Raw genomic sequence first — 26,515 nt, forward strand, 5'->3', positions numbered from 1 at the left:
TGCCTTATCCAGGTCCTATTCATTTTTGCAACAGAAAATATAACTATTAACTTTAAGCACCACATTTATGACAATATTCTAAAGTGCATGCAATGAACACTTTAAGGGGGACAGGGAAATAAAAAAACGCAACTCTGACCAGCATTCAAAAGTTAAACACTATTCTCTCGAACCAAAACCCCCCAAAAATAAACATTTTGGGTGAGGGGTGGGAGGTTCAGGCACAAGTCTTGCCTTTCCATAGATATTTACACATCTCTAAACTAACTACTGGGTACTGTTCGCAGTGCAGACTATCTGTTGGAGTACATATGACCATTTAACATTTATCCTTTTGTTTTCATACGGATTTTTTTCCATGCAGAGTAAAGATTTTTTTAACGCCGCCTGAAAATATGGGTGCATTTTGAGCAGTTTCGTGCACCAGTCGCGGCTCGCATGACTCGTTGGGGGTGGTGTTGCAGGGGTTCTTGTGGGTAGGGGGGGGGGTCGCAGTGGTTCGGGGAGAGAGCCGACTAAACTATTAGGGCCCACAACAGTGGGCAAGCCACACCTCTGCCATCCCGTCAAACAACCGGGCATACCCTACCGCTCACCCGCAACTAGGCCTACCCTGCCTCCTGCTTTCTCGCAGCGCAAGAAGCTGAAACATAAAATGGCGTTTAAAATACCATTTTATGTTTCTGCTTCTCACACTGCGAGAAAGTAGTGAGGCAACGCTCCTCCGCCCTAATGGAGGAGCCGCCCCTGTCGTGCACTACCTGTTGTCTTATCAGTTTTCTTTTTTAGGAAAAAGGTAACATGAGCAAATCAATTTGGTAAATGATTTGGGAACCTTGTGAGAATACCTGCAACTTACCGCAACGGACACCTGTGATCCTCTCCTGCACCCAGAAGATTTTAACCCCAAATTCTAAGCGCACCCAGAGACTTCTTGGAATAGCACATAATAGAGAAAAAAAGCTCATCAGGTCTCCAAAATGAATACACTTGCACAATACCCTTCCTTAAAGTAAGCACTGTTTATAGAGTACTGCCTAGGAAATAGAATATTCATCAATTTTTAGGCGCATTTTAGCTCCATATCCCTACTTATAGTAGTTCTAAAATTGCCCAAACAATCTAAAAAAATCCTTACACAATTCTCTTTTACGATTCCTGGGGTGTCATAGAACCAGTTAGCATGTTTTAACTCATCAGGTGTAAACTCCAACTTCTCTTCAGTTTTCTTAGATAAGGAAACTGGCTTAGAATCTTCTTCCTGGCCGAAAGAAAGTGCATCAGCATCAAACTCCACAATGTCCTCGTCTGTATTTTTCTTTTGAAATCTGAAAGTTCTTCCAACTCTTCCTAAAATAACAACACAAGACACCGTCAACATTTCAAGTTAGCGCTGTGCTACAGATCTCGTCATGATACAAGTCTAACTATTAGGAGGAATGAAAGCAGCATCACAAGAATGGACCCTCAGCAATTCATATTTCCTTGCAACACAAAGTATATCTTTAATTCCATGCTTTTCAAGCACTGTCCGTGTAAATTACCCTAGTAACTGTTTGTCTGATTTCTGTTTCGCTCAAGCATAAACGATGGGTTTTCAGTATATAATATTTTATGAATTACATAAAGCATGAATTGTTAGTGAGATAAGATATTACTATAAATGTAGGCATTAGTGCACTTGATGGAATTCCATTCAGGGTAGATTCAAGGGTGCTAGATATAATTATAATCAGCACGGGGTCATCATAATTGATCTATGTATCCAGAATATGATAAGTTTACATTCACACTTGGACACTTAACCCAACCCCATTCAGGGTCCAATGGAAGGAATCAGGGAGTTTTAAGGCCAAGGAGCGACTATTTTAAGACTAATATATTGAAGGAAACAATTCCTTTTGGGATCGCCTGTACATGAAGTCAATTTATGTAATATTAGTCAACAAGTTTACAGTGGCACTTAGCCACTTTACCCATGCCCATTCGGGGCATAATGAAATTAATTAAGGGAGATTAAAGGTCAGGGAACGACTGCATTGAGATTGGTATATTCAAGGAAATAATTCCTTTGGGACTGTTTGTGCATAAAGTAACTCTATGAAATACCAATTAACACGTTTACAATGGCACTTAAGACACTTTACTCGAGGCCATATAGGTAGAAGTAAAATAAATGATTGTGGTTATAGTGCACAAAGTTGCTTTATCAAAAATCATTTGAAAAGTTTACATCAGCACTTGGACACTTTATCCAAGCTCATTTGGGGCGTAATGGAATGAAATATTTAAGAATAAAAGGTATAGTGTTTTGCAATGTATGTCCATGGTATAACAATAATGGAATTACATATTTATCATTACTGAAGGATGTAACAGGGAACACAGAGTATGTGAAGATGAACATTTCTTTAAAATGGCTGCCTAGTTTACATTCTGCAAAGTTGCAATTGATACAGAGGTCCGTTGTTATTTGTGAGGATACACTCTCTAGCAGAAGTTAAATGTTCTGAAGGGTTAAAAATTATGGTGGATAATGAAGACACTGACATTGACAAAGGCCGAAAAGCCTTTGTCAGTTTATGGTGTTTTTTGAATAAAGCTTGAAAGAAGTGCGCAATTTTTTTCTTTTGGAAGTTCTCAATGGTCCGTGGAATCGCCTCCGCGAGTAGCTGCACCCGTTGAATGTGAGAGCAGCAGTTTCGATGGCTTGTTATTAAGCCTCCTAGGTATTGTATTAACCCCTTGGGCGTGGCCGTGATTCTGCGCTTGTACGGCACATTCCGATCGCGGGTGCGGTCATGACGGCCGGGAGCACACGAGCACTGTGTGCCATGACAGCTCCCGGCCGTCATCAGCATAGAAGGAGTTAATCTCAAACATACATTTTTAATATAAGTGAAATATTTCAGTAGTGTAATTGTATACAGTCACATTTTCTCTAGATGTTTTGGCTTGGATTTTGTCATTTTGTGTTGGCTGAGGGCCCTATTGTCATAGTTCTAATAATTTCAATGTACACACTACGATACTTAAATATCACCAATAGCCATATACAATGGAAAGTGATGCATATATTATAGGCCAGATGTCCAACTTCAATTTTATCATAATGTAGTCACACTGCTGGTAGTACAGTATTTAATTTTATTAGTACATGGGTCAATTCATTATTTAAGGTAATGCCAATTTCCTTTTTACTGTATTTCTCACAAATGTACATACATTTCTTTGTCAGCATTTAGCCCAAAGAGAAACTTGCTATGTACTCTTATTATGACGTAGATTCCAAAAAAGTGTTTTTTAGGTCCTATCCCTTCCTCTCCCATTTTAGGGGACACCGTCAATCCCAAAGCATAGGGTCCTGGGACCGTTAGTCTCAGGGAGATGAGGCATATTAAGGGTTCGGGCCCAAGGGCCTTTCCAAGCTGGGACGGGGGGGGGGCACCCCCTCCCCTATATGTCAGCGCCAGGCAATGGGGTCCACAGTGCCTTCCAAGGCTCGGGGGGCATGTCCCAAATGTGGCACTTGTTTAGCGTAGTTAGCTCAAGTCTGGGATTTCAAATTAGGTGCAATTCCATACAAGGGATCAAAAGATAAGGGATTGGGGTGCTTCCATAGTACATTTTGGTTTGGTGCAAATCTGTTCTATAGTCTTTGAGATGTACGCATTCAAAAAAGTTATTGGGTGGGTTGGAAGGATTAACACTTTTGAATATTTTGACCACTTAAAATGCCCGATTTCAGTAACACATTTGAATTTTTGGACTAACTTGATTATCTGTTGCAGGGGCTCAAATGTTTTTATCCACTGTTTTGAAAATTACAAGCTTGCACCAAATTTTAATGTTTGCAGTATAAGAGAAATTACAATGCAAAGAGGTTTGAGGCATGGAAATAAAGGGGCTGGGGGGAACTTGTTTGTGCAGCTGCTATTTTGTATTAGGAGAAAAAGACAACTTTGTCGTAAAAATCGTGAAACAGGATATGGTTGAGTAAAGACCCTAGTAGGATGCACGGGTAGGTGCAGTAGGCCGAGCCAAATTTCAGACTGCTATTAACACCTGCTGTGCACAGTGGAGATTGGCCACTCCCAGGGGGTTGACTGTCCACGAAGGGTTGGGTGTAGAGCCAAGTCTTCTGAAGTGCTCAGCATCAAGTGGATATGAAGTGAATCATGAGCATTGAAATTCAATGGGGAAAAAACGGTTCAAGGTTAGTTTTGAGTCAGTGAATACAAGCAAACCAATACAAAATTAGTCGACTATAGTATGCAATGCACATAACTTGTGCTGTCATCTAAGATTTGCTCCATGTAAAACAGGCTTTTTCTCATGTACCACTAAGCAAGGGGTACACCTAACATGGCAGGAGTTATAGTGTGCAAGACATAAGAGGAGCCATGTTATATGGTTCAATATTGCAACTGGGTGGTTCCGCGCACATCATAATCCATGAGATAGAAGGTTGAGTGGTTTGTAAATGTCACCAGAACCCGCAGATGGCAACATAAGCCCGTAATAATCCACATTATTCATTACGTATTTTTCATATTACATGTTTATTTTGCTGTAGTTCGTTTTAAAGGGTTTTTTTCTCCAAAAATAAAAATGTTTACTTAAAAAAGTAAGTGACATTTTGGACTACACTGTTAGGTTGACTGTAGTTAAAGAAGGAGCAATAATTATGTTTTAAGAACATATCATTTTAGGGGAAAAGTGTGGTACAAAAAACACATTCTGTATGAAACATGGAAGCTTGTTGAAGTTCAAGGTGCAGATACCAATAAGCACAAAATATTTAGGTTTTGTTTATCTTTCAAGAATAGTTTATAGAGGGGCGTGGCTAAGATGGTGGCCTGAAAGGACGTGCTTCGTGTGGCTCCCCGGCCCTGTGCCCCATTGCACGGTATTATTAGCTGAAATCCCCCTTAAGCCTGCTCAAATTTACCCCCCTGAGAGACTTACCACCATGGAGCGCTCCCAGCCGTGTCTCTACAAGACGGCGATCGCCTGTAACCCGCTAAACCTGCCGCCGGCGGGAGAGGTGTAATGGCGGCGAGGGGTTGATGCTGCCCGTTGGAGCTCCGTGATGGAGGGGCGGCTTGCAGGCCTGCGGCGCTGATCGCGGAAAGAGGTGAGACGCGCACAGCTCCAGGCGGCGACCGGACGGCTGACACCAGGCGGTTGTACCCCCGGAAACCGCGCGAACCACCAGAGGGCCTCCTGCCACTTTAATCCCCGGCGTGGGCCTGCGCGAGGGGCGGGCGGGGCCCCGTCCACCGAAAGCGGACCCGACCGGAGCTGCTGAGCATAGCACACCGGGCACCCGTAGCCTGCAACCCGCCCCGGCCCCTCCACTGGCGGTAGCATTGACGGAGGCATTCGCCCCAGGACCGGAGCGCAACCCACAGCGGCCTGCTCCCCCACCGAAGGGACACTGAGCCTGAGTCCCCCGGCGCGAGGCTTGCCGCTGCCACACAGAGCCGCACCGGACCGGAGAATCCCGGGCGCTCCCGGTACAGGCAGAGGGACAGACCCGGGCTGTGCCCACACCAGTGACTTCCCGAGCCTCCCTCCGCGCCAGCAACCCGCGACTTGCCTCAGTCTCGACTCCACGAGGGCCTGCTGCCAGCACCCGGCCCTCGCGAGACCCCCGATCCGACGTGCAGGCCTCACAGCCCGAATCAAAGGAGACGCACCTGCCTGCGCCCAGGAGCGGATCTGCCCGGCCGGGGTGGGCAGTGTAGGCGCGACCGCCTCTGGGGACTTTCAGGAGCTTGATTGCGCCCAGGACCACGGCGCTTGGCAGGTAGCCGGCCTGCTACACCACCCCCTGGCTTGAGGCCTGTACATGGGCATTTGAAGTGGACTGACGTTTTTGGCGCCCACGACTGCTGCTGCGCGTTGTGGGCTCCATCTGGCAGTATCCCTTGGCCCCGGACAAGCATATGCACCCCCACACCGGCGGCTTAGCGCTCCTCTCCTCGCCTTGCTACACTGCATGTGCCCGGCCCTGACGCCCGGGGAAACCTGCACTTACTCACGGAAACACCTGCCCGGGGCGCCCTGCACGGTCCCCCCCACGGACATTCCATCTGTGCTCGGCCCTCTGCCTGAGGAACTCTGGCTGCCCTACTGCCCGAGCGCCACATCTTACCCCCAGCACCATCCCCACGTCGATTCTGGAACGCCCGCAAGTCATCGAAGAATCTACACCTCCTTACCACCGAGAGGACGCCTGCCGAACCCCTGCAGCTCCCCAAGTCCGGATCCACAGGCTTCTGCCCTGACGCCATGGCTCACTCTAATCGCAAAGGGAATCGGAATATCGTGGACCTCCTGCACAAGAATGCACCGAAGGGGGAGAAGACCCAGACTAAGGCGTCCCCGAAGCCTCCGACGAGCCCCCAGGTACAGGAAGATGAAACCGCCCCCCTCACCAAGGCCTTCCTAGCTTCCCTCTTCAATAATCTGAGGGAGGACTTTCAAACCCTGAAGCAAGAGCTGGCCGAGGAACAGCGGGAACTGCGCCGTGACATAGACGGCCTGGGCGAGCGTGTGGCTTCGTTGGTGGAGGCGGACCAATCCCGCAGTATGGAGGTGGAGAGGCTGCAACAGGAGATTCTTAGGCTTCAAGATCAGCAAGTGGACTTACAATCGCACTCGGAAGACTTGGAGAACCGTTCCAGGCGGAACAACATACGGGTCCGCGGAGTCCCGTTGAAAGCCGAGAAGGACAATCTGGTTGAATACCTGCAGGACTTGTTCCGGGAGATCCTGGGTGAACCTCGAGATTTTGCGATTCGGATTGACAGAGCTCACAGGGTTGGCATGGCGCGCCGACCGCCAGCACCTCCGCCGGACATCTTGGCCTTCCTCCCAGATTTTCCTCTGAAAGAACGCATTCTCCGAGAGGCCCGGAGGGCACAGCCTATCCGCTTCCGGGACGAGCCCGTGGCTCTTTTCCAAGACCTTTCCGCCATCACCCTGCAGAAACGCAAATCCTTCCGGATTGCAACGAACTTCCTGAGAGACAATGGAATACCCTATTCCTGGGGTCACCCGTTCCGCCTGATCTTTAAATGGAAAGGCTCCCTTCATCAGCTCAGATCGCTCCGTGATACTTGCACTCTGCTGGACATTGACATGCCGGAGGGAGACGCTTCCCCAAACAGATCACAGGATGACCCGTCCCGACGCACGGGGGACGGCTGGCAGACAGTACGTCGGAGACGACCCCCGAGATCCATCCCGAAACCGGACCCGGCGACAGTTGCTCAAGAGCGTGAGGCGGCTGTGCAAGAAGTGGCGGACAACACGGCAACTGATCTGTAAGACAATGTCATCTTGGGGGGTTTTCTCTCTTTCAAACTGTGTCCTCCTGGGGTGACAGGCCGGGGAGCCGCCGAATCGGCCGCTACCATGGTACCCTTTCTATTGACTTACTACGGACCTGTGTCTTACACAAGTAGGACCGAGACTTTGAATTGTTCTAGTTGGGGGGGGTTGTTCTGGGAGGGGGTGGGGGGTCCACGAGAGGGAGGACAGGGATTCTGTTGGAACTGGGGAGGACCAATCTGTTGGGGTTAGGGTGGTCCCTTGGGGATGGTTGGAGATGGGAGATGGGGGGGGGGAACTGTGTTGTGGGCTGGGGGGGGCGGGGAACGAGGGTGGGGACCAGTATGCCAAGGGATTTCTACAGGGTTCAAGTGTTACCTATAATCTTTCATACGCAACAGCGTCCAACGCTGCCATGCTCGGTTGTCTCCACACTCCCACATGCTGGCTGATGTACTCAAAGTACTGTCTCTCAATGTAAAAGGCCTCAACAATCCGATTAAACGGAGGGCAGTCATCTCCTACTTGGAAAATTCAGAAGCTGACATCTGCTTGTTGCAAGAAACCCACCTCCTGGCTAAAGACTGGCACAGGATGCGCTCCCAGGCTTTTCCCCAGCAATACTTCTCTTCTCTCCCGTCCAAGAAAGCAGGGGTGGCCATTCTTGTGTCCCGACGTTTCAGGGGCCGGGTGGGAGCCAAGACAGGGGAGATCAAGGGACGCCTCTTAGCTCGCACCTTCTTAATGGGAACTAGCGCACTTACGATAGGTTCCATCTACGCTCCCAACAAGAGTCAAGAACCATTCCTGAAAACTGCACTCTCCGAAGCACTACAGTCACCTCACTCTCAGCTGCTCATTGGGGGGGGACCTCAATCTCGTCATGGATACGAATAAGGACAGATCCGGGCACCGCTATGGTGACACTGGCGCGCTTTCAGAGGCAGGCAGATCCTGGTTGCAGGACAGGGACCTCTTAGATCTCTGGAGGACGGCACACCCCAACGCAGCGCGCTACACCTTCTATTCCCATGTACACCACACTTATGCGCGTCTAGATCACTTCTTGGGTTCCTCGGAACTAGTTCCTCACATCACCGAAGTTTCCATTGTCCCAGCAGCCCTCTCTGACCATGACGTGCTGGAATTGACACTCAGGGTGCCCAGGTCACCGCGCAACCCAGGCTCGTGGAGGCTCAACGAACCCCTTTTACAGAGACCAGCCGTTGTCAAACAACTTCATACATGCATTTCGGATTACCTAGCCACTAACGACACCCCTGCAGTCTCGATGTCATCCCTTTGGGGGGCCTTAAAAGCCGTGGTGAGAGGGGAACTGATAGCCATTGCTGCCGCTGATGCCAAGGTTCGCAACGAAAAGAGGGCTGACCTCACAGCCAAAGTGGCTGAACTAGAAAGGGTTCATAGCCGCACATGCGCCCCGAGAATCTGGCGCCAGCTGAAGGCTGCCAGAGCTCAATTGGCCAGCCGAGACACTGACAGAGCGGAGTTTGCCGCTCTTCGTCTCCGCCATACGTACTACGTGGGAGGCAACCGCACCGGACGACTCCTGGCCAGCGCCTTAAAGGCCAAGATTCAACGCTCAAAAATCACTACGCTCCTGGACGACTCCGGTAACACTATTGCCGAAGATGCACAGGTAGCTTCCGCCTTCCGTTCCTTTTATGCTTCCCTGTACAGCGCGGACAGAGTGTCGCCGACAGCTGTTGACGCGTACTTGCAATCGGCCGAAATCACGCCACTATGCCCAGCGAAAACGGAGGCCCTAGACACTCCTATTCGTCCTGACGAAGTCCTTACCGCCATCGCACGCCTCCGCCCGCTTAAATCACCAGGCCCTGATGGCTTTTCGTCAGGTTTTTATAAAACCTTCGGCCACATACTAGCTCCAGTACTCGCAAGGCTGTTTAACTCCTTTGAGGGCCCAAGCTCCATACCACCTGACATGCTGGCGGCTGACATAGTGGTGCAGCCCAAACCGGGCAAACCCCCGACGCATTGCTCTGCGTTCCGCCCCATCTCCTTACTTAACTTAGACCTGAAACTATTTACGGGGGTATTAGCGGCCCGTCTGGGCCCTTGCCTCCCGGGCATCCTCGAGCCGGACCAATCGGGTTTTGTCCCGAACCGCCAATGCAGCGATAATACTAAGCGGTTACTGCACCTCGTGGACAAAACTCACTTTCAGGACTCGGACTCGGCACTACTGGCCATCGACGCAGAGAAAGCATTCGACCGCGTCGACTGGACCTACTTGCAAGCAGTCCTGCAACGATACCACCTGGGCGACCGATTCCAGGCTTGGATCGCGAGCTGCTACCACCGCCCCATGGCTCGGGTCAGGCTAGGCGGCCTTAAATCGGACCCTTTCGAGATACAGCGGGGCACACGTCAGGGATGCCCTCTCTCGCCCCTTCTATTCGCCCTATACGTGGAACCCCTGGCGCAGAAAATTCGAGACAATCCTCGCATCAACGGCGTCTCCTTCGGCCATGAACCCCACGTGGTGGGGCTTTATGCCGATGATATTATCGCTGCTTTAGACCAACCGTCCAGCTCAATACCTGCTTTCCTGGAGGAACTGGAGAGCTTTGGAGCGGTGTCCGGCTTCAAAATCAACCGGGGGAAATCCTTGATATTGCCCCTGGGCAGCTATGCCCATCCCAATGCCCCTTCGCCTGACTTTGGCTGCGATCTACAGACCTCCACGCAGCTCCCGTATCTGGGGATCACTCTTACCTCCTCCACGGACTCAACAGTGACGCTTAACTATAAAACATTGTCCTCCCAAATCCGAGCCGACCTCACGCGTTGGTCGAAACAACCCCTCTCCTTGCTAGGCCGCATAGCGGCAGTAAAAATGTCCGTCTTACCTAAGATCTTGTATGTCTTCCAGACCCTCCCGGTACTGCCACCGCCAGGCACGCTTGCAGACCTACAAAATGCTATCCACCAGTTCATCTGGGAAAAGAAACGCGCACGGCTACACAAACGGGTGGCACATAGGAGTGTCGATGAGGGAGGCCTCGGAATCCCCAACCTCCTGCAATACTTTCAGGCCTCACAACTCCGCTATTTGGTGGAATGGTACAGACCGGGTCCGAGAAGAGGTGGCTATTTCAAGACAGGGCAATGGCTCAGACATCTCTGTGGAAGATCCCATTTCTTGCCCGCCAGCATAGACCACGATACCTCCTCCGCTCACCTATTACACGCACCATCATGAAGACCTGGGACATGGTGGCGGTCAAGAGGGGCCTGACGACCTTCCCTTTCCCACTCACCCCTCTCTTTGATAACCCTGCATTCCCACCGGGCACCGATCCTCGCGCCTTTCCACAATGGCGTGATACGGACTGCCGCTCGGCCGGCCATCTCTTTGATGTGGAGGGGTTTCTCCCACTCGCCGATATCACGCGAGGCTACGGAATGACTAAACCCCACATGTTCCAATACTTCCAACTCCGCCACTGGCTCTTGCGCCCGGAATGTGCCCCCCTGGTCGGTCGGCAGATGACACCATTCGAACGCTGGCTGGTGTCGAAGGACTCGGATAAGTACCTTATCTCAGACCTCTACAAGATGCTATCCCCCGAGGCCAACCCGGTTAAGACGGCGGGACAGAAACGCTGGGAATCGGAACTCGGAAGGACACTTCTCGCCCAAAGAATGGGGTTTCATACACTACAGAGCTGCACACACCACTCGCAATGCTAGTGCCAGGGAATCGGCGGTGAAATTGGCCATCTACTGGCATCTCACCCCAGCAAGACTCAACCAGGGCAACCCTCTTCGAAGCGCGCTGTGTTGGAGGGGCTGTGGCGAAGGGGCACCCTGACCCATCTCCTGTGGGACTGCCGCGCTCTGCAGGGATACTGGAAAGCAGTTTTAGATGATATAGACTCAACATTTGTCACTGAAATCCCGCGCTTCCCAGCATACACAATCCTAGGGCTGCCCAATGCGCTCACATTTCCCTTGAGATCACCTCGTGGCAAACAGATGGGCATTGCCATGCAAGCAGCGTCACAACACGTCCTGTCACTATGGGGATCGACCACCTTACCCACCCACCCACACTGGCTGGCTACACAAATTGTGGTTCACATTAGGCATGGAACGTATCCAGGCCACGCTCACACACACTGCTGACTCATTCCAGAAAACCTGGCAACCGCTCCTGTCACTCCTGTCCAGAGAATTTCACGAAATCACGTGCCCGAAATATCTCCGCATTCTGCGACTTACGGAACACCCACGAGACCCGACACGAACCTGTACACCTTGATGCAAATCAACCTGTAAGTGCTATGATGGAGACTCTGGACAACTGGCTTACTGGTCGGGGAGGGGGGAGGGGGTTGGCGTTGGGTGTTGGGGGGGGGGAGGTTGGGTTTTTCGTATTGTTTTGTTCGATCACCGCTCTTACATGGTACCTTTACCGAACTGTAGGCAACGCTTCTCGATATGGGCATGATTTATCTGCATTTTTATCGATTCGTAGAGAAGACATGTATGTCTGTCTCGCTCACCATATATGCCTATTGTATATCTATTGCATTGCATTGCCTGTCTTCTTTGCTCTTAAACTTAATAAAAACACATTTGAAATTAAAAAGAATATAAGTTAGAACAAGTGAACATCAAAATCAAATGCATATAAGCTTGTTCCATAGAGGAATAAGTTCCCTATTCTATAGAATCAGGATCAGAGTTTTAGTTTATTAAGAACCCATAAAGGGTCTGAGTTCAAATGAAAAAGAGTGAAATCAAAACAGTAGCAGCAGTAGCAGTAGCTAAAAACCATCAAAGGTCTGGGTCCATCTTGCAAGCAAAGCATAGAAGAGAAAAGCTCAAGCTACCCAGGAACATGCACTAATATAAAAGTCAAGAAAACTTATAGAAAACATTGTTGCTGACTTCTTTCTCTATGAACCAATGAGAGGACAGGGGTCTTCAGTAAGCAAGTTCAGCTCTTCCATTCCCACGGAAATACATGTGGATCATACTTTCTATCATGTTGTTAGCTACAGAAAGTCTTGTGAGGTTAGATTCTGGAAATATCAGCCATAGTTTTCTTGGGCTTCACATATCCATTGACCTTCACTGATTGTTTCACTGCGAAAACAATGAACCACTAACTAGAGAACAAAATCACTATTAGATAATACATTCTTTTATATTAAATGACAGTTCATTATGTTTTAAATGTGGAAGCTTTTCTATTCAAATATTATATGAAACATAAGTAAGTAGGAAGTTCATGACATTCAAGAATAAAATGTTGCATGGTAAAGTAATACATTCTACTAAATAACAAATTCTACAATTAAGAATAGTTTATAGATAAAACAATGGTCAGAGCCAGTGAATTATATAATTCTGTGGTATGTACTGAATACGTTTAGCTGTATTCGAGTTGCCACAACATTTGCAGACAGGTTTGTGGGTTATCATTATGATTTATTTATTTATACATTTTTATATAGCGTGAACTTATGGTTCATATGAGTTTTAATGCTACCCCATTTTGTCCAATAAAGCCCCAAAATACCTAAAATGTAGTACATATCTATTATATATTGTTTCAGATGTTTTATGTGTTTATTCCTTTTGTATATTCTTACTTGTGGTCAATACTGGATTTATGACCTTCCTCCCTTCCCTTGTAAAGCACTTTGATATCCCTCGGGATCTTGTTTGCGCTATATAAAACTTTATGAATAAATAAATTAAATAAATCACCAACTCTGCTTTTACCTATGGTTGTGATGTTCTTCCTGTAAGAGTTTCCTAGCCAGTCTACGATGCCAAAACTCATGCTAGGCAGGGTGGTTGTGCACCAGTGGTAGATAGTGTAGTCTTTTACAGTGGATTGCAAAAATCAGTGTACTTTGTTAACTGGTGATGTTATCATTGCTGGAAATTGGGTACTGAGCATCTTGCGCTTTGTTGTGACCTGTAAATCACTGCCTCGGTGTAGTCAGGTTATTTTATCGTTCCATGAAAATGTAATTGATAAGTGCTTTGTTAATGTACCGAATTAAATAAAAAAGCAATTAAACAGACTTCAGAAGATGTAGAAAACATTAAAACATGCAGGCTTCCATGTCATCATTAGCAAAATACTGTGAGAGATCCATTAAGGCAGCAGTCTTTGCAGGCTTTGTGAAAGCTGTGCAGGGGGCGGGCAAGTGTGGTAAACCGGCCTTCTCGTTTGCTACCATCATTACTTGTAAGGGAGGTTTCTTACTTTCCGTTCTTCTCCAGGTTTCTCAACAGCTGCCTCTAGAAGCTGGATCTCTCTTCCCCAAACATTAGGCATGCTTATGTCTCTCTGCCCTTTAGGCGTTTGCTAAACCCCCACCTTTTCAGGCAAGTCTGCCCTGCTCTTGCCTCTCTGCCTAACGACCCTTTCAAACACTCACAACACTTGTTCCAACAGCTCTGTTCATCTTAAAGAGTTCTCCATACATCCTCCATCGACTTTGTTTTAAGTCTTGCTACAGACAGCTATAGCTATTGTTGCCAATATATAACTTAAAGTGGGCTTGCTCACCACTGTATAGCTTTGTTGTCTACCTCACATATCTGCTCTTGATTCAGTGGCTTCACTTGCTATTCTTGTGTTAGCCCCGCCCAGAGTAGTTCGGTCTCACAGTTTTCTAGTTGGAATAGATATATCCTTCCACTTGTTAAATTTAGGAAACGGTTTGTTTAATATTAATCGCCCCATGAGAGTACGTGTTCCCTAGCGCTCTCCCTTTCTTGTTTCTCTGACTCCTCCCTGTGCAAACCTTGTATTCCGCTCACTCTTTCCTACTCCATGATGCTCCCTGTCCCACTTTTATTGGTTTTTTTTTTAAAGAAGGACTAACAGCTTAAAGTGCTACATGGCTGCTGGTTACTTGCATTGACGCACATTTTCTTTTTGACTTTTTTTTTATTGTTCTAAATAAAATGTTAGAATGGTAAATTACAAATAGTAAAATGGCTCCCATGTGACACAATGCATGCATGCTGGGGTGCATGCATGTGCATCGATGTCTATCTTGGAATGGATTCGCTTTTATAGAAAAACAAGTGCAAGATTGCCTGCCATGCGCATGTGGCATGTCATAAACAGTTTGCACGTGACGGCAATGAAAAAAAGCAAAGCCAATAGTTTAGCCTTTTAGAGTCGAGGCCTGCTGACTTTGCCTAAGCTTGTTTCACCATTCCTCCGGTATCCTAGCAGTAATTTCCATTCTAGTCTTATGCATACTGTATGGCCACTAGATACCTTGGCCTGAGGCACAACTATTGCAAAGACATTTCAACGGTGCACTTTTCAGCCCAATGCTCTTTGGATTAAAGGAAACATTTACACAGATAGTGCCTTTCCTTTGTGAGTTCAATGGCTACGTGCCCTTCAAAACAGGCTTTCAGCAGCCCATGAAATTAAAACCAACTCCCACGATAAAGGGCAGTTTTAAATCTGAAGGTTTTCAATTTTTCTAACAAGAAATTCTAAACGAGGCAAAAATAGATTTTCCTAATCAGATAATTTGACATTTGTCATGTCAAACAAGAATCTGTAGGAAATACTAAACAGTATGTATTTCTCCTATTTCAACAGTGAGCGAACGGCATATCACTCGTCATACTGCAAGGGGCAGGAAACTACTGCAGAACAAAAGATTTTATTTCATAAAACAGAAGGGGGGATGGTGTGTAAACGTGTGTGTGTACGCTTCCTTCTGTTCCAAGCAGTGCAATCCTTCCTTTCTATGAAGCCGGTTCTTGGGAATTCGTTTTTTCATACAATCTGACCTAGACATTCCTTAGAGCTATAGATTACTGAGCTGCTTACAGTGGTAAGTGATGCGCAATACAGAATACAGAGCACCTTTACCTATCAAATAGCCTCGCTTTTTAAGGTGATTGAGGTGTTTCCGTTCCTCTGCGCTCAAGTCTTGTTCACGCTGCAGTGCATCAGCCTTTAGTCTCTCCATCCTCCTGAACATCCTGAATGGCGTAGGATTAACAATGGGAAACTTTAAGAGGTTCAATGTTGTACCTGGAAGGCAGAGGAAAGTAAAAGCAGAGAGATGAAATGGTAAAACGCAAAACTAATCCCCAGTCATAGTCGAAAATTAGTACTAAAGGGAAAATTAAATTCACTCTAATGACAAACACCTGGGCAACTGTTTTTAGGTCGAGCCTGAGTCAGCCAGCATGCGCTGCTCTGCGAGACTTGTTGTAGTGGAGTATGTAAGAGAAGCTCCGCCCACTCCCTGCCCATATTTTTCATTGGCTTGTGTCATTGTCCTTCCTAAACGCTGGCTTGCAAGTTGTTGTTAGTCCCTCCTTGGTACCACCTTGTCTGCATTTGTGACCTCCCATGGCGACTGGCCCCTTTACTTCGGATGCGACAGGCATGTCTTATTTAGTCCGTTAGTACTCTTTACTTTAATGGGTTTCTCCTACTGCGGGCACCACATGCTTTACCCGCCATGCGCACCTTCACTTCAAGCAGCCCCGGACAATGGCAGCCGCTTCTTTGAAGTGAAATAGGTCTCGCATTTACAAGAGTTCGATCTATTGCCATTGTAAATGCTTAAACTCTCGTAAATGCGAGATCTATTGTATTGCAAACTCTGGTTTAAAAATGTATTAATTTAGCATCTGCTCTAACAACGGCGCTTTTATTTTGTTATTTGCTGCACTGATTGACGCATGCCTTTTTTTCTGTTTACGTCTTTGCTTAAGGCACCAGGACTTTAGCTTTAAACATCTTAAGGGAATGCGGGGGTGCCGCAATTGCATCAAAAGGAAAGAAATAGAAAACAAGCACTGGCGTTGCCAATAGGTCTCGCAGTAGGAAAGTTTGAGCTATTGGTTTTCTAAATGACATTTTATTTTTTTGTTTTGTGATTTACAATGCCCATACTTTTAACTTTTCGCATTAGGAAAGTTTGAGCGATTGGTATTGTAAATGACACTTTTTTTATTTATGTGTTGGTTTTGAAAATAGCAAAATTAATAGCTTTGTCAGTTACAATGTCAAAATTTTTAACTTTCGCAAATGTGACACCTGTAGCATTTGTAATGCAATGTGTGTTGTATTTACGTGACTTAGATGTATTGATATTACAAATAACAATGGCTTTTAATTTTGTAAATAATTAATACTTAAATAAAAGTTATTGTAATTTATAATGGCAATAGCTTAAACGTTTGTAAATAGATTTTGTGAAGATTATGTTCAGTGTATTTTATTGTGACGAAAATCCAAGAACATTGCATTTGCACCTACACACACATATGTGTTGTAGCACTGAGTGGTGTGAGGGTGAGTGAGGGGGTGTGAGGGGGTGTGAGGGTGAGTGTGTGAGGCTGAGTGAGGGTGAGAGGGTTGTGAGGGGGGGTGAGGATGAGGGGGGGTGAGGGTGAGTGAGGGTGTGAGGGTGAGGGTTTGTGAGGGTGAGAGGATGAGAGGGTGTGTGATGAATAAAAAAAAATACATTTGTGTGCGCTTGCACAATGGCAATACAAAAATGCTCAATGCAGAATGGCACGTTTGCATAAAGCAGAAAGTAAAGTCAGACATCAGCGAAGTAGCCATCTTTAAAGACAAAAGTATAGCCTTCTGATAAACGTAGTAACAACCAAAACACTTCTGTTCGCAAATATTAAAAACGCTGTGCAGTTAAAAAAGGAATAGAATCAAACATTATGAAATGTAAAATAAATATATATACTTAAAAATATGAAGACACTCGCTATTGAAGTTTTTCAATATAAGTTTAAGCCTGGGTCGTACTTACTCGAGCTTACATGTCGGCACAACCACAGTGCACACGGCCCTTCAACCTGATTGTTGCCCTGGTAACGGACGCCGCTGAAACGCTGCTGAAGGAGCGGTGGTGGTGGAATAGGCAGAATCCTGGTGAGGAATCCCAGGGGCAGACGGAGGATGGAGAAGGACAGCGGGTGGGGATAGATCCGGGGCAAGGGGTTAAGGGGTGGCATATGTGTGAAGGGAGGCGGGAAGAGAGTGAGATACGCCTGATCTCGGTAAGCTCTGTTTAAGCCGCAATATATCGAGCTCCCGCTCAATGCGCATGCGCATTGAGATAGGTCGCTCGACCTAAAAAGAACAAAAAGTAGTGCTTAAAAAAGGAGCAGTATAATGAGACAAGTGAGGCATCCATGCTGCAAGAAGTACAAACACAAGAAGAGAGTCCTAACAATTGACCTCGTTTGATCAGGTTGACCAGATAGGATTATAACCAATTGAGAACACTACCACAATATATACATTGGAATACCCAACGAACCATTCAATACCCCAATATGGACAGTACCAAAGGCATCAGACAAACCAAAGATGGTCAACAGAAATGAAGTGCCCGAGTCAAACACTCTCAGGGCCTTGTCTATGATCTGGAGTATATAGGATGACAAGGGCGGTGACTGATCAAAGTAGGAAATGTGAGGATGCATGTGTGTGGGACAGAAATGGGAGATTAGGTGAAGATCAATGCACGGAGGGGAGGGAAGGGGAATGCACGGAGAGAAGGGGAGGGAAGGGGAATGCACGGAGAGGAGGGGGGAGGGGAATGCACGGAGAGAGGGGGGAGGGTAATGCACGGAGAGGAGGGGGGGGAATGCACGGAGAGAGGAGGGGAGGGGAATGCACGGAGAGAAGGGGGTGAGGGGAATGCACGGAGAGAAGGGGAATGCACGGAGAGAAGGGGAGGGCGGGAGGGGGAATGCACGGAGAGAAGGGGAGGGCGGGCGGGGGAATGCACGGAGAGAAGGGGAGGGCGGGCGGGGGAATGCACGGAGAGAAGGGGAGGGCGGGCGGGGGAATGCATGGAGAGAATGGGAGGGCGGGCGGGGGAATGCACGGAGAGTAGGGGAGGGTGGGCTTTGTATGCACAGCAAGAAGGGGAGGACGGGTGTTGTATGCACAGCAAGAAGGGGAGGACAAATGTTGTATGCACAGCGAGAAGGGGAGGACGGGCAGTGTATGCCCGGCGAGAAGGGGAGGACGGGCGGTGTATGCATGGCGAAAAGTATGCAATACAAGAAGGGGAAGGCAGGCAGGTATGCACGGCGGGAAGGGGAGGGCAGGGGGGTGTGTACGGGTATGCAACGTGAGAAAGGTAGGGCTGTTACCGGAATTTGGCAAAAGAGTAGGGACTTGGGTTGACACGCGGGAAAAAAAGATTAAACATTTTTAACAACCATATAGTTAGTAAAATAAAAAATTTATAGGCGCATGCGTGAAAAGTAACCCACTGATTATCCCGCAAGTTGCCGCCTTTAAGCATGAACGTCGTTCACCTGTTGGGCTACGAGCTTGAAGTAACATCGCCTCTTCACCTGGCAAAACACTGAAACCCACGAAAATAAACATGACTGCTTAGCACTGCATTTGCGTACCTTCCTCTCCCTTCAATCTACTGCACAGGGGCCACGCGCTGTCGATGAGGATCGCGCGTGGCTCCTCTGCTATCGCCTGCCATGCTCACTCGTTGCCAAGCAACAGTGAGCATGGCCTCTCGAGCAGTGGTGTCGTAATCCATGGAATGACGTAATGTACGATCAGAGTACACACACAAACGTATATCTGAAGTTTTATAGAAAGAGTGATAAGTGACCGCAAGAGAGTAATTTGTGACAGGGAGCGAGTAGTCGCCCATACGGAAAGGCTGGCGAGAGACAGGGAAAACACGGTCACTGACGGAGAGTAGCTAGTTCCTGCGAGAGAAAGGGTGCTTCCAGAGAAACGACGGGCTGTCAATAGGAGGGAGGGGTCAGATGCCGAAAGGCAGCGGGGACTTGATGAAAGAAACCTGTGTGCCTGCGGCCGTCAAAGACTGAAAAGCTGGTAATGCAAAAAAAAAAAAAAAACAAGACGGAGGGCATTGCTGTGGGGAGGGGGTGGAGGAGAAATGCACACGGCGGGCAGGGGAGGGGGCGGAGCGGGGAGAGCGGCATGTGGGTGTGAAGAAGCCGGGGCCTTTGAAGTGAAGCTAAGCTTCACTTCAAAAGGTGTCGGAGGAATGCGGCGGAGGGAACAGACGGCGATTGCGGCTGAGGGAACTGATGTGCACGCGCTTTTAAGCTCAATGCACATGCGCATTGAGCTTAAAAGTCACGGGCACTGCAAGGAATCGCCACGATTCCTTGCTTGTTAGTTAAAGAGTGGTTAAGCCGCAATAGTCTCGCAAGCTCGATGCGCATGCGCATCGACAGGCGAGACCTAAAAATGCCTTTCTATTTCTTTACCTTTGAAGCAATCACGGCACCCGCACTTTAGCTTACGATGTTTAAAGCTAATGCGTAGTACTGTGATAATTGCTTTGTAATTGCAAATGCTTGTGTAATGAGTTACACCACTTAGCCAGCTGAGCCTTGCACCGTGTGTCACAATCGGGAGTTGAATTTTAATAAAATGAAGTTATAGGTGAAATGTTTTTGACATATTTAACAGTAGACTTTTATGCCAGTTGATGATATTTGTGTTGTGTGAAAAGAAATAGACAAGTGACACGCTCAGAATCGTATCTGGTCTTTCGAACTCTTCATCTTCCTAGATTGCCTGCCTGCCTACCCAGGTCAGTGTCCAATGCTGCCGCTGAACAGGTCTGTAAATATGAGATTTCACTCGCCTCTCCTATATACCCTCGAATGACGGGATCCCTACTCGTTCTTTGAATTCAGCCGTTTTGAAGCGCAGAAACTATCCCAAATAAAAAAAAGAGAACAACAATTCTTCCGGCGCAGTATTCAGATTATTAACTCCTTTATTGCGGTTGTTTAATTTGGGTACATTTTGGCAAGATGCCAGTTTTGTGACCTCTGGAGTCAAAAGGATTCATGGTGCTCGCTTCATAAAAGAAAATAGAACTTGTGAAACGGAATATCTGTTGCTTTTAGGATTGACACATACTGCAGGTTTTCTGTGATGTGTTGTGGGCGCAGTTTAATTATACTCCGGTTGAATAACGTTTTTGATTCCTTTGTGCCCTCCCCCCTGAGTGCATCGGGTTTCGTCACATGCGGCCACCCCCTAGCCCAAGATTAAAAACATTCCGAGGTGGACTGTGGGTTTGGCAATCAAAACCCACAGAATGTCTGTCGCCTCCTAAAAGATTTTGGGCTAAAATGGACTGGTGATTCGAGGGGAATCTCCGGTGCGGGACTACTAATTGTGCAGCAGGTGCAGTGAGGCCCAGGCGTGAGAAGGGACTACTGAACATCAGTGACAATGCAGTGTCTTTAACTACCCTAGCAGAAGAGGCTGGAATGTTTAACCTGTCTGCACTAGGGCCTATAGTTCCCTTGATACCCTGCTTCGACTGAGTTTAAATTAGGTTTTGCTACATAAATTAACATCTCTTTACTGGACATAATTAATGTAATGTTTGTCCTTGGGTATCCGGTGCGCTTAAGCGACAGTATTTCTCAATTTTGGTCCATGTAGGTACACTACAGGTTAAAGCCAATAACAAATAGTAGCTTGTTCCTATATAGCTCTTAACACTACATATTTCCGAGTTCCAAGTTCCCTAAATAACTAGCAACACCCATTTAATGATACCCTGTTTATTGACCTCTGGAGGATGAGAGGCTTTGTTGACTCTGCTCCGACTGCAATTCATCAGCTGCACTAATATCAGATGTCAGCAGAGAGTGCTCAACTCCATTGCCTTTAAAATAGATATTGAAGGAAATCTGATGCAAGTACTTTCAGGTACTACTCTGGTTTCCGGCTTCAGGCCTGGATTGGCTAAGGCTCGAATCAGTCCTAGGAACATGAACAACAGACCTGTCATCTTTCCTCTTGCTATCCATCACTTTGGGAAACTTGCTTTGCTAGAAACTCCTGCAGGTAGATTTGTGGTGAGTTAGATGGGGCCTATACAACTAAGCAGTCACCCTGGTTTAACATTTTGGGTAAACGGTGCTGCGGGCATCTGGTAGTCAGTGTATTTCTGTGCACATCAAACTTGGCGTTTGTTATGCATAGCAAAGGTGGTTTGCCACTACGCTTTGGTGATCTGTAAAGCGAAGCATGCTGTCTGTATGGATTTTCATCTTGACATACATTCTAACATTATTTAATGTACTCCCTGGAAACGTCTGGAGCTGCTACCACAGCCACTGTTACATCCCCCACTGCAGAAGGCATACATTAAGGGAACCTTTGTGAATGGACGGCAGCGAGGGAGCATGTCCCAAAAACATTCTTTCGCAGGGAAGCGGTCTCCGCGTTAACTGTGGTGTCGGAAATGTTGATTCTGTACTGCATGTGTATCTTAATAATTTATTTTTACAAAGCTGTAATGTATGGAGATGAGGTTGTTACTAACGCACAGTAAAGCGGCCTGTTGTGCATGCAGAATCTATACTGGGATTTGAGGTAACCGGTTTGGTTGAAGGCATCTTCTTTAAAGGATAGACTACTTTCATATATGACATATGTTGCTAAACATATTTCACTGGTTATTATTTCATATCTATTCACATATGAAAATATAGTAAATGTGAAGGTCACAGCTAATGGCAATGTATGTTCGCATCATAGATATTTACTGTCCGTTTTAGCCCCACCCATCAAATTTATCCTTTGAATTCCTGCCAAAGTCAGTGGCTGAAGGTGCTTATTATCTGGCGGTAGGTGATGAATTTAAAGAAAACAAAGGTAAATACGATGATTTGGTTTTTTTTAACCAAAAAAAAAATGACTTCAATAACATAGCGTGACATCACCTAACCTAACATGAGGTTATAGCATGAAATAAATAACACAACACCATACCACTACACGCAACAAGAATCAACTCCACATATTTACACTCTACTCAATACCACATAAATACAGCACACATAAAACCACTGTCACATAGCAACAAGCCACATTATTCCAATAAGCATCATTTCACTCAACGCCACACACTTTCATGCCACGCAATTCAACTCCACACAATTCCACAACACATAATTCAACACCAAACATCCTTCAACTCAACACACCACATACATCCAATCTATACTACAGAATTCCACATCATGCCACAAAATTCAGTCACACCACACAATTAAACTCCACTACATACCACTCCACAACGCAAAATAACATTCCACAGAATTACACTCAATGCCACACAGTCCCACTGCACTTAATTCCACCGCACCCCATGCCACATAATTCTACTACACAAATCCACTCCACACAATTCCACCAGGCACAATTCCACAACTCACAATACCAATTCAACCCACATAATTCCACTCCACACCACATACATCCACTCCAAAACAAAACACATGGGTAAAAGACATTGTCATTTACAACTCCAATAGCTGTAACTCTCACAAATGCGAGACCTATCGAAGCAAATACTGGTTTAGTTAGTTTTACTATTCAATCTACTTTACTGAAATTATACAAAATAACAAAGGCACTGGTATCAGCAAACCTCCTAAGAGGCCATCACTGTATTACTACTTATTAATTACTTCAGTATGACGTTAGAGATACATATCTATCTGTAAGCAAAGCAATCCAATTCTAACATGGTGAGGATGATAATGATAATAAACTGTAAGAAGCACACACACAGGTTGAAGTACAAATGATAGAATAAGTATAGTAACAGTGCATGAGTAGTTTATACACAGCAAACAGAAAATGGCTGTCTACTTTAGCAAAGAAAAAAGCGAGGGTGCTTAACTTCTCAACTTATGGGGCAGTGAAACTGTACATCAAATTTGTTTCTACTCGAGGCTAAATCAGTCCCCACCCGTATTTGGGAGAAAAACATCTTTTGGACTAAGTCACGATCTTCCCTGTAAATGATCAGCATTTGTGGCAAGAATGGGAAAAGGTGATTGTGGGTAGAGTGGTTGTACTAATTAATACCACCAAAGAGATCATCTGGGAGAGTGCAACCCTTGTAGACTGTCACTAAATAGAGGAGATTACAGGCTACTGGATAGGTTTAGTCTTATGGAGGATCCTGGACTTAGGTCAAATATTCTGAAATGGGCCAAGAACCAGTTAAGTTTTACACTTTGAACCAGGTCTTAGTATATTCCATTCAGGTTATCAAAGGAGGTGTCACCAGTTATTTTAGATCACCAATTGCACCAGCACGCTCTGAATGTTTGGCAGTACCGTGGACCATTCCTTTCTTTGTATGAGGTGGAGGCCCATACAATTAAGTAAGAATCATGATCGAAATAAAACAGTCGCTATAAACCAATTTCCCCATTTCTACAAAGAGACAAATTTGTAAACAAAGTTTATGAACTGTAATTTCAAGAAAGTTAATCTGTTTTCCAGCAAGTTGGGGGGGGGGGGGGGTCCTTGGAGGGTGGGGGTAATGTAAGGGAAGGGCATAGGGAATATGGGTTAAACCGGGGACACCTTTTGCAGTGGACGAGACGGTCATAGACATAGAGGGGCGATACGTCCTACTGAAAGGCTGTCTGGATGGACGACATACTCTTGGGCTCAATATATGCACCAAATTCTGACCAAGCCACATTTGTTGACACCTTATCTAATAAACTATCCTGTTGGCATGGGTTACACTTGTAGTTAATAGGAGGAGATTTTAACCGTGTTGTTGATCCAGCCCTGGATTGCGTGTTTCCTCCGCTCCCAGGGGGACCCACGGTTATGGTGGCAAGGGCGCTGAGCGAATGGCTAGAGCACTGGCAGTTACACGACGTCTGCAGCATTGCCATCCCACAGATAAAATATACTCCAACTTCTCAGGTTCGCACCAAATGCATGTTAGGCTCAACAGATTAATTGCACATCTTCGATTGTGACTAGGACTGAATATATGGGCAAGAACCATTCCGATCACAATCCACAATTTTTGCAACTAACGTGGAATGCTGCTGCGCCTGCAATTCCCACGTGGCGCCTGCAACCAGAGAAAATGGAAGACCATCTGTTCTGAGAAGCTCTGAGCAATGCCATATACACCTATTTTAGTGGCAACGATCCCACAGCATCCTCGCGCCTTGTAGAGTGGGACTCTTTTACAGTAGTAATCCGGGGACACTGCTTAAATACACAATATGGTCTACGCAGATCTATTGAAGACCTTAAGAGGGTAGAAAAAGGGCTTCTTTGCGAAGAAACCTGAGCTATAGCTACTCCAGCAGCAATATTCCAGCTGGCGAAACAACGGGCACAACTTAAAGACTACAGTGCTTAAATTACACAGCACATTCTGCCCGCACGCACGCTACAGCAGACTGAGCTGGGCGGCTACTGGCCTGGATCACATGCCAGGAAAATTCCGGGATACCCACTGTGGCACTCCGCTCCACCAACGGCCCATTGCTCTACATGCAAAAGGAGATACATGCAGAACTCAGGCGACACAATTCAGGGTTAAATCGGTTGTCAACTGAGGCCACCCCAGAGGAGATTAGTTTGTTCCTATCTTCACTAGAGCTACCAGGCTCATCCCGGAGCAGATGCTGGAACTGGATGAACTGATCACTCAAGAAGAAATTATGTCCAGTATCTGAGCCCTGGCTACTGGGAACACTTTGGGCCCTGACGGACTGCCAACTGAATTTTATAAATTGTATGAAACATCGCTTGCACCACAGTTATAAATTTTGTATGAAGAAGTATTATTGACTTCCACCCTTTAGGGATTTCAACGTGAGGCCCTACTTGTCTCCCTCCCTAAACCGGACAGAGACCTGAAAGAGCTAGGGTCTAACAGACCGCTTGCGCTTTTCAACACAGATTACAATATCCTGGCGAGGATGTTGGTGGAACATCTGGCTCAATTAGTTCTGACTCTGTTGCATCTGGATCAAAATAGACTTGTGCCTGCACGAAGCACCTCCTTAAACCTACAGCGCTTTTCCAGAAATTTTGCATATGGACCACACTCCTGGGTTGCGAACCTGATGCTGGATTTTGAGAAGGTCTTTGAATAGTTGGAATTCCATTCTTATTCACGACTACACCAATATGGCCTTGGAGAACGTTTTATACAACTGGTAAGACTGTTATACGCACAGCCCCTCATTAGGGTAAGAACTAGCCCGCTCATATACGAATCAATATTGATTGGCAGGGGCACCCAGCAGGGATGTCCTCTCACGTCTCTGCTATTCTCCCTGGCGATTGAACCATTAGCTACGGAACTTTGCAGGAAGAGCACAAACTGGAGCATACGGCTGGGTGATGACCTGCACGTAGTCTCTCTATATGTACCAGATTTACTGTTATACCTACGGGACGTCCGCAATATGCTGTGTGTAATAGCTGACATACTGCATCACTTTGTGAGGCTGTCAGGACTTCGGGTGAACTGGGGGAAGTCATCCACGTTTCCTTTTACCCCAGACCTCTTGGACCCAGGTCTAGTCTTTAATGTCAACCTAACTCGTTCCACCTCCTGGGCATTTGCATATACCACTCATCAAACGATATACTTGAAGGTAACCTCACGCAGGTACTGTCCTCCAGTCAATCTCAAATGAGGTTCTGGAAGACGTTACCAACATCTGTAATGGGTCGGATCGCCTTACTTAAGATGGTGGTCCTTCCTAGATTGCTGTATAACTTTTCGAATCTGCCCACTTACGTCCAAGCTAAAACTTTCCATGACTTTGAACAAAAAATGTGCAAATTTATTTTGAATTCTAGGCGTTGCAGGGTAGCATTGAATAAATGATATGCACCTATGGAGAAAGGAGGGTTGGCAGCACCAAATATGGAATTATATTATCTGGCGGTTCAACTGCAATGGGTGGCCAAATGGCTATCAGCCTACAGTTGTCCAACACTGCCACTACGCTACCAGCCTGGACAATTCCTAATATTCACCACCTATTCCATCCAATCACTAAAGCTACTGCACCAGGATCTATGCTGTTAGTCGTCACCCACCGCTGCTACCGATGGAGCCTATCTCTCAAGCAGACTATCCCGTATGTGTCTGTGCTGCCCCTTCTAGGCACACCAAGACACAGTGCTATCACGTCTGGAGCGGAACTCACATTCAGGCATGTGGCTGGGCTGCACACACTGAGCGACTTGTATGGCGATGACGTCTTGTTACCCATTGGCGGGGCGCAGACCTGACCCCGGGACAATTTCTGCTACACA

The 26,515-nt window shown here is 46.6% G+C and overlaps 1 protein-coding gene across 1 annotated transcript in view; it reads right to left on the reverse strand.

Annotated features, from left to right (window-relative positions):
- The window catches only part of NOA1 (nitric oxide associated 1), a 125,861-nt gene that overhangs the window by 53,850 nt on the left and 45,496 nt on the right, over window positions 1-26,515 (reverse strand). Inside the window, exons 3-4 of the mRNA XM_078676196.1 lie at window positions 15,257-15,421; window positions 1,139-1,350 (exon numbers count right to left, since the gene is read on the reverse strand). Of these exons, the coding sequence (XP_078532322.1) occupies window positions 1,139-1,350; window positions 15,257-15,421 (377 nt within the window). The remainder of the gene's footprint in view (window positions 1-1,138; window positions 1,351-15,256; window positions 15,422-26,515) is intronic.

Source organism: Lissotriton helveticus, chromosome 2_1 (assembly GCF_964261635.1).
Source record: "Lissotriton helveticus chromosome 2_1, aLisHel1.1, whole genome shotgun sequence".
Lineage (NCBI taxonomy): Eukaryota > Metazoa > Chordata > Amphibia > Caudata > Salamandridae > Lissotriton > Lissotriton helveticus.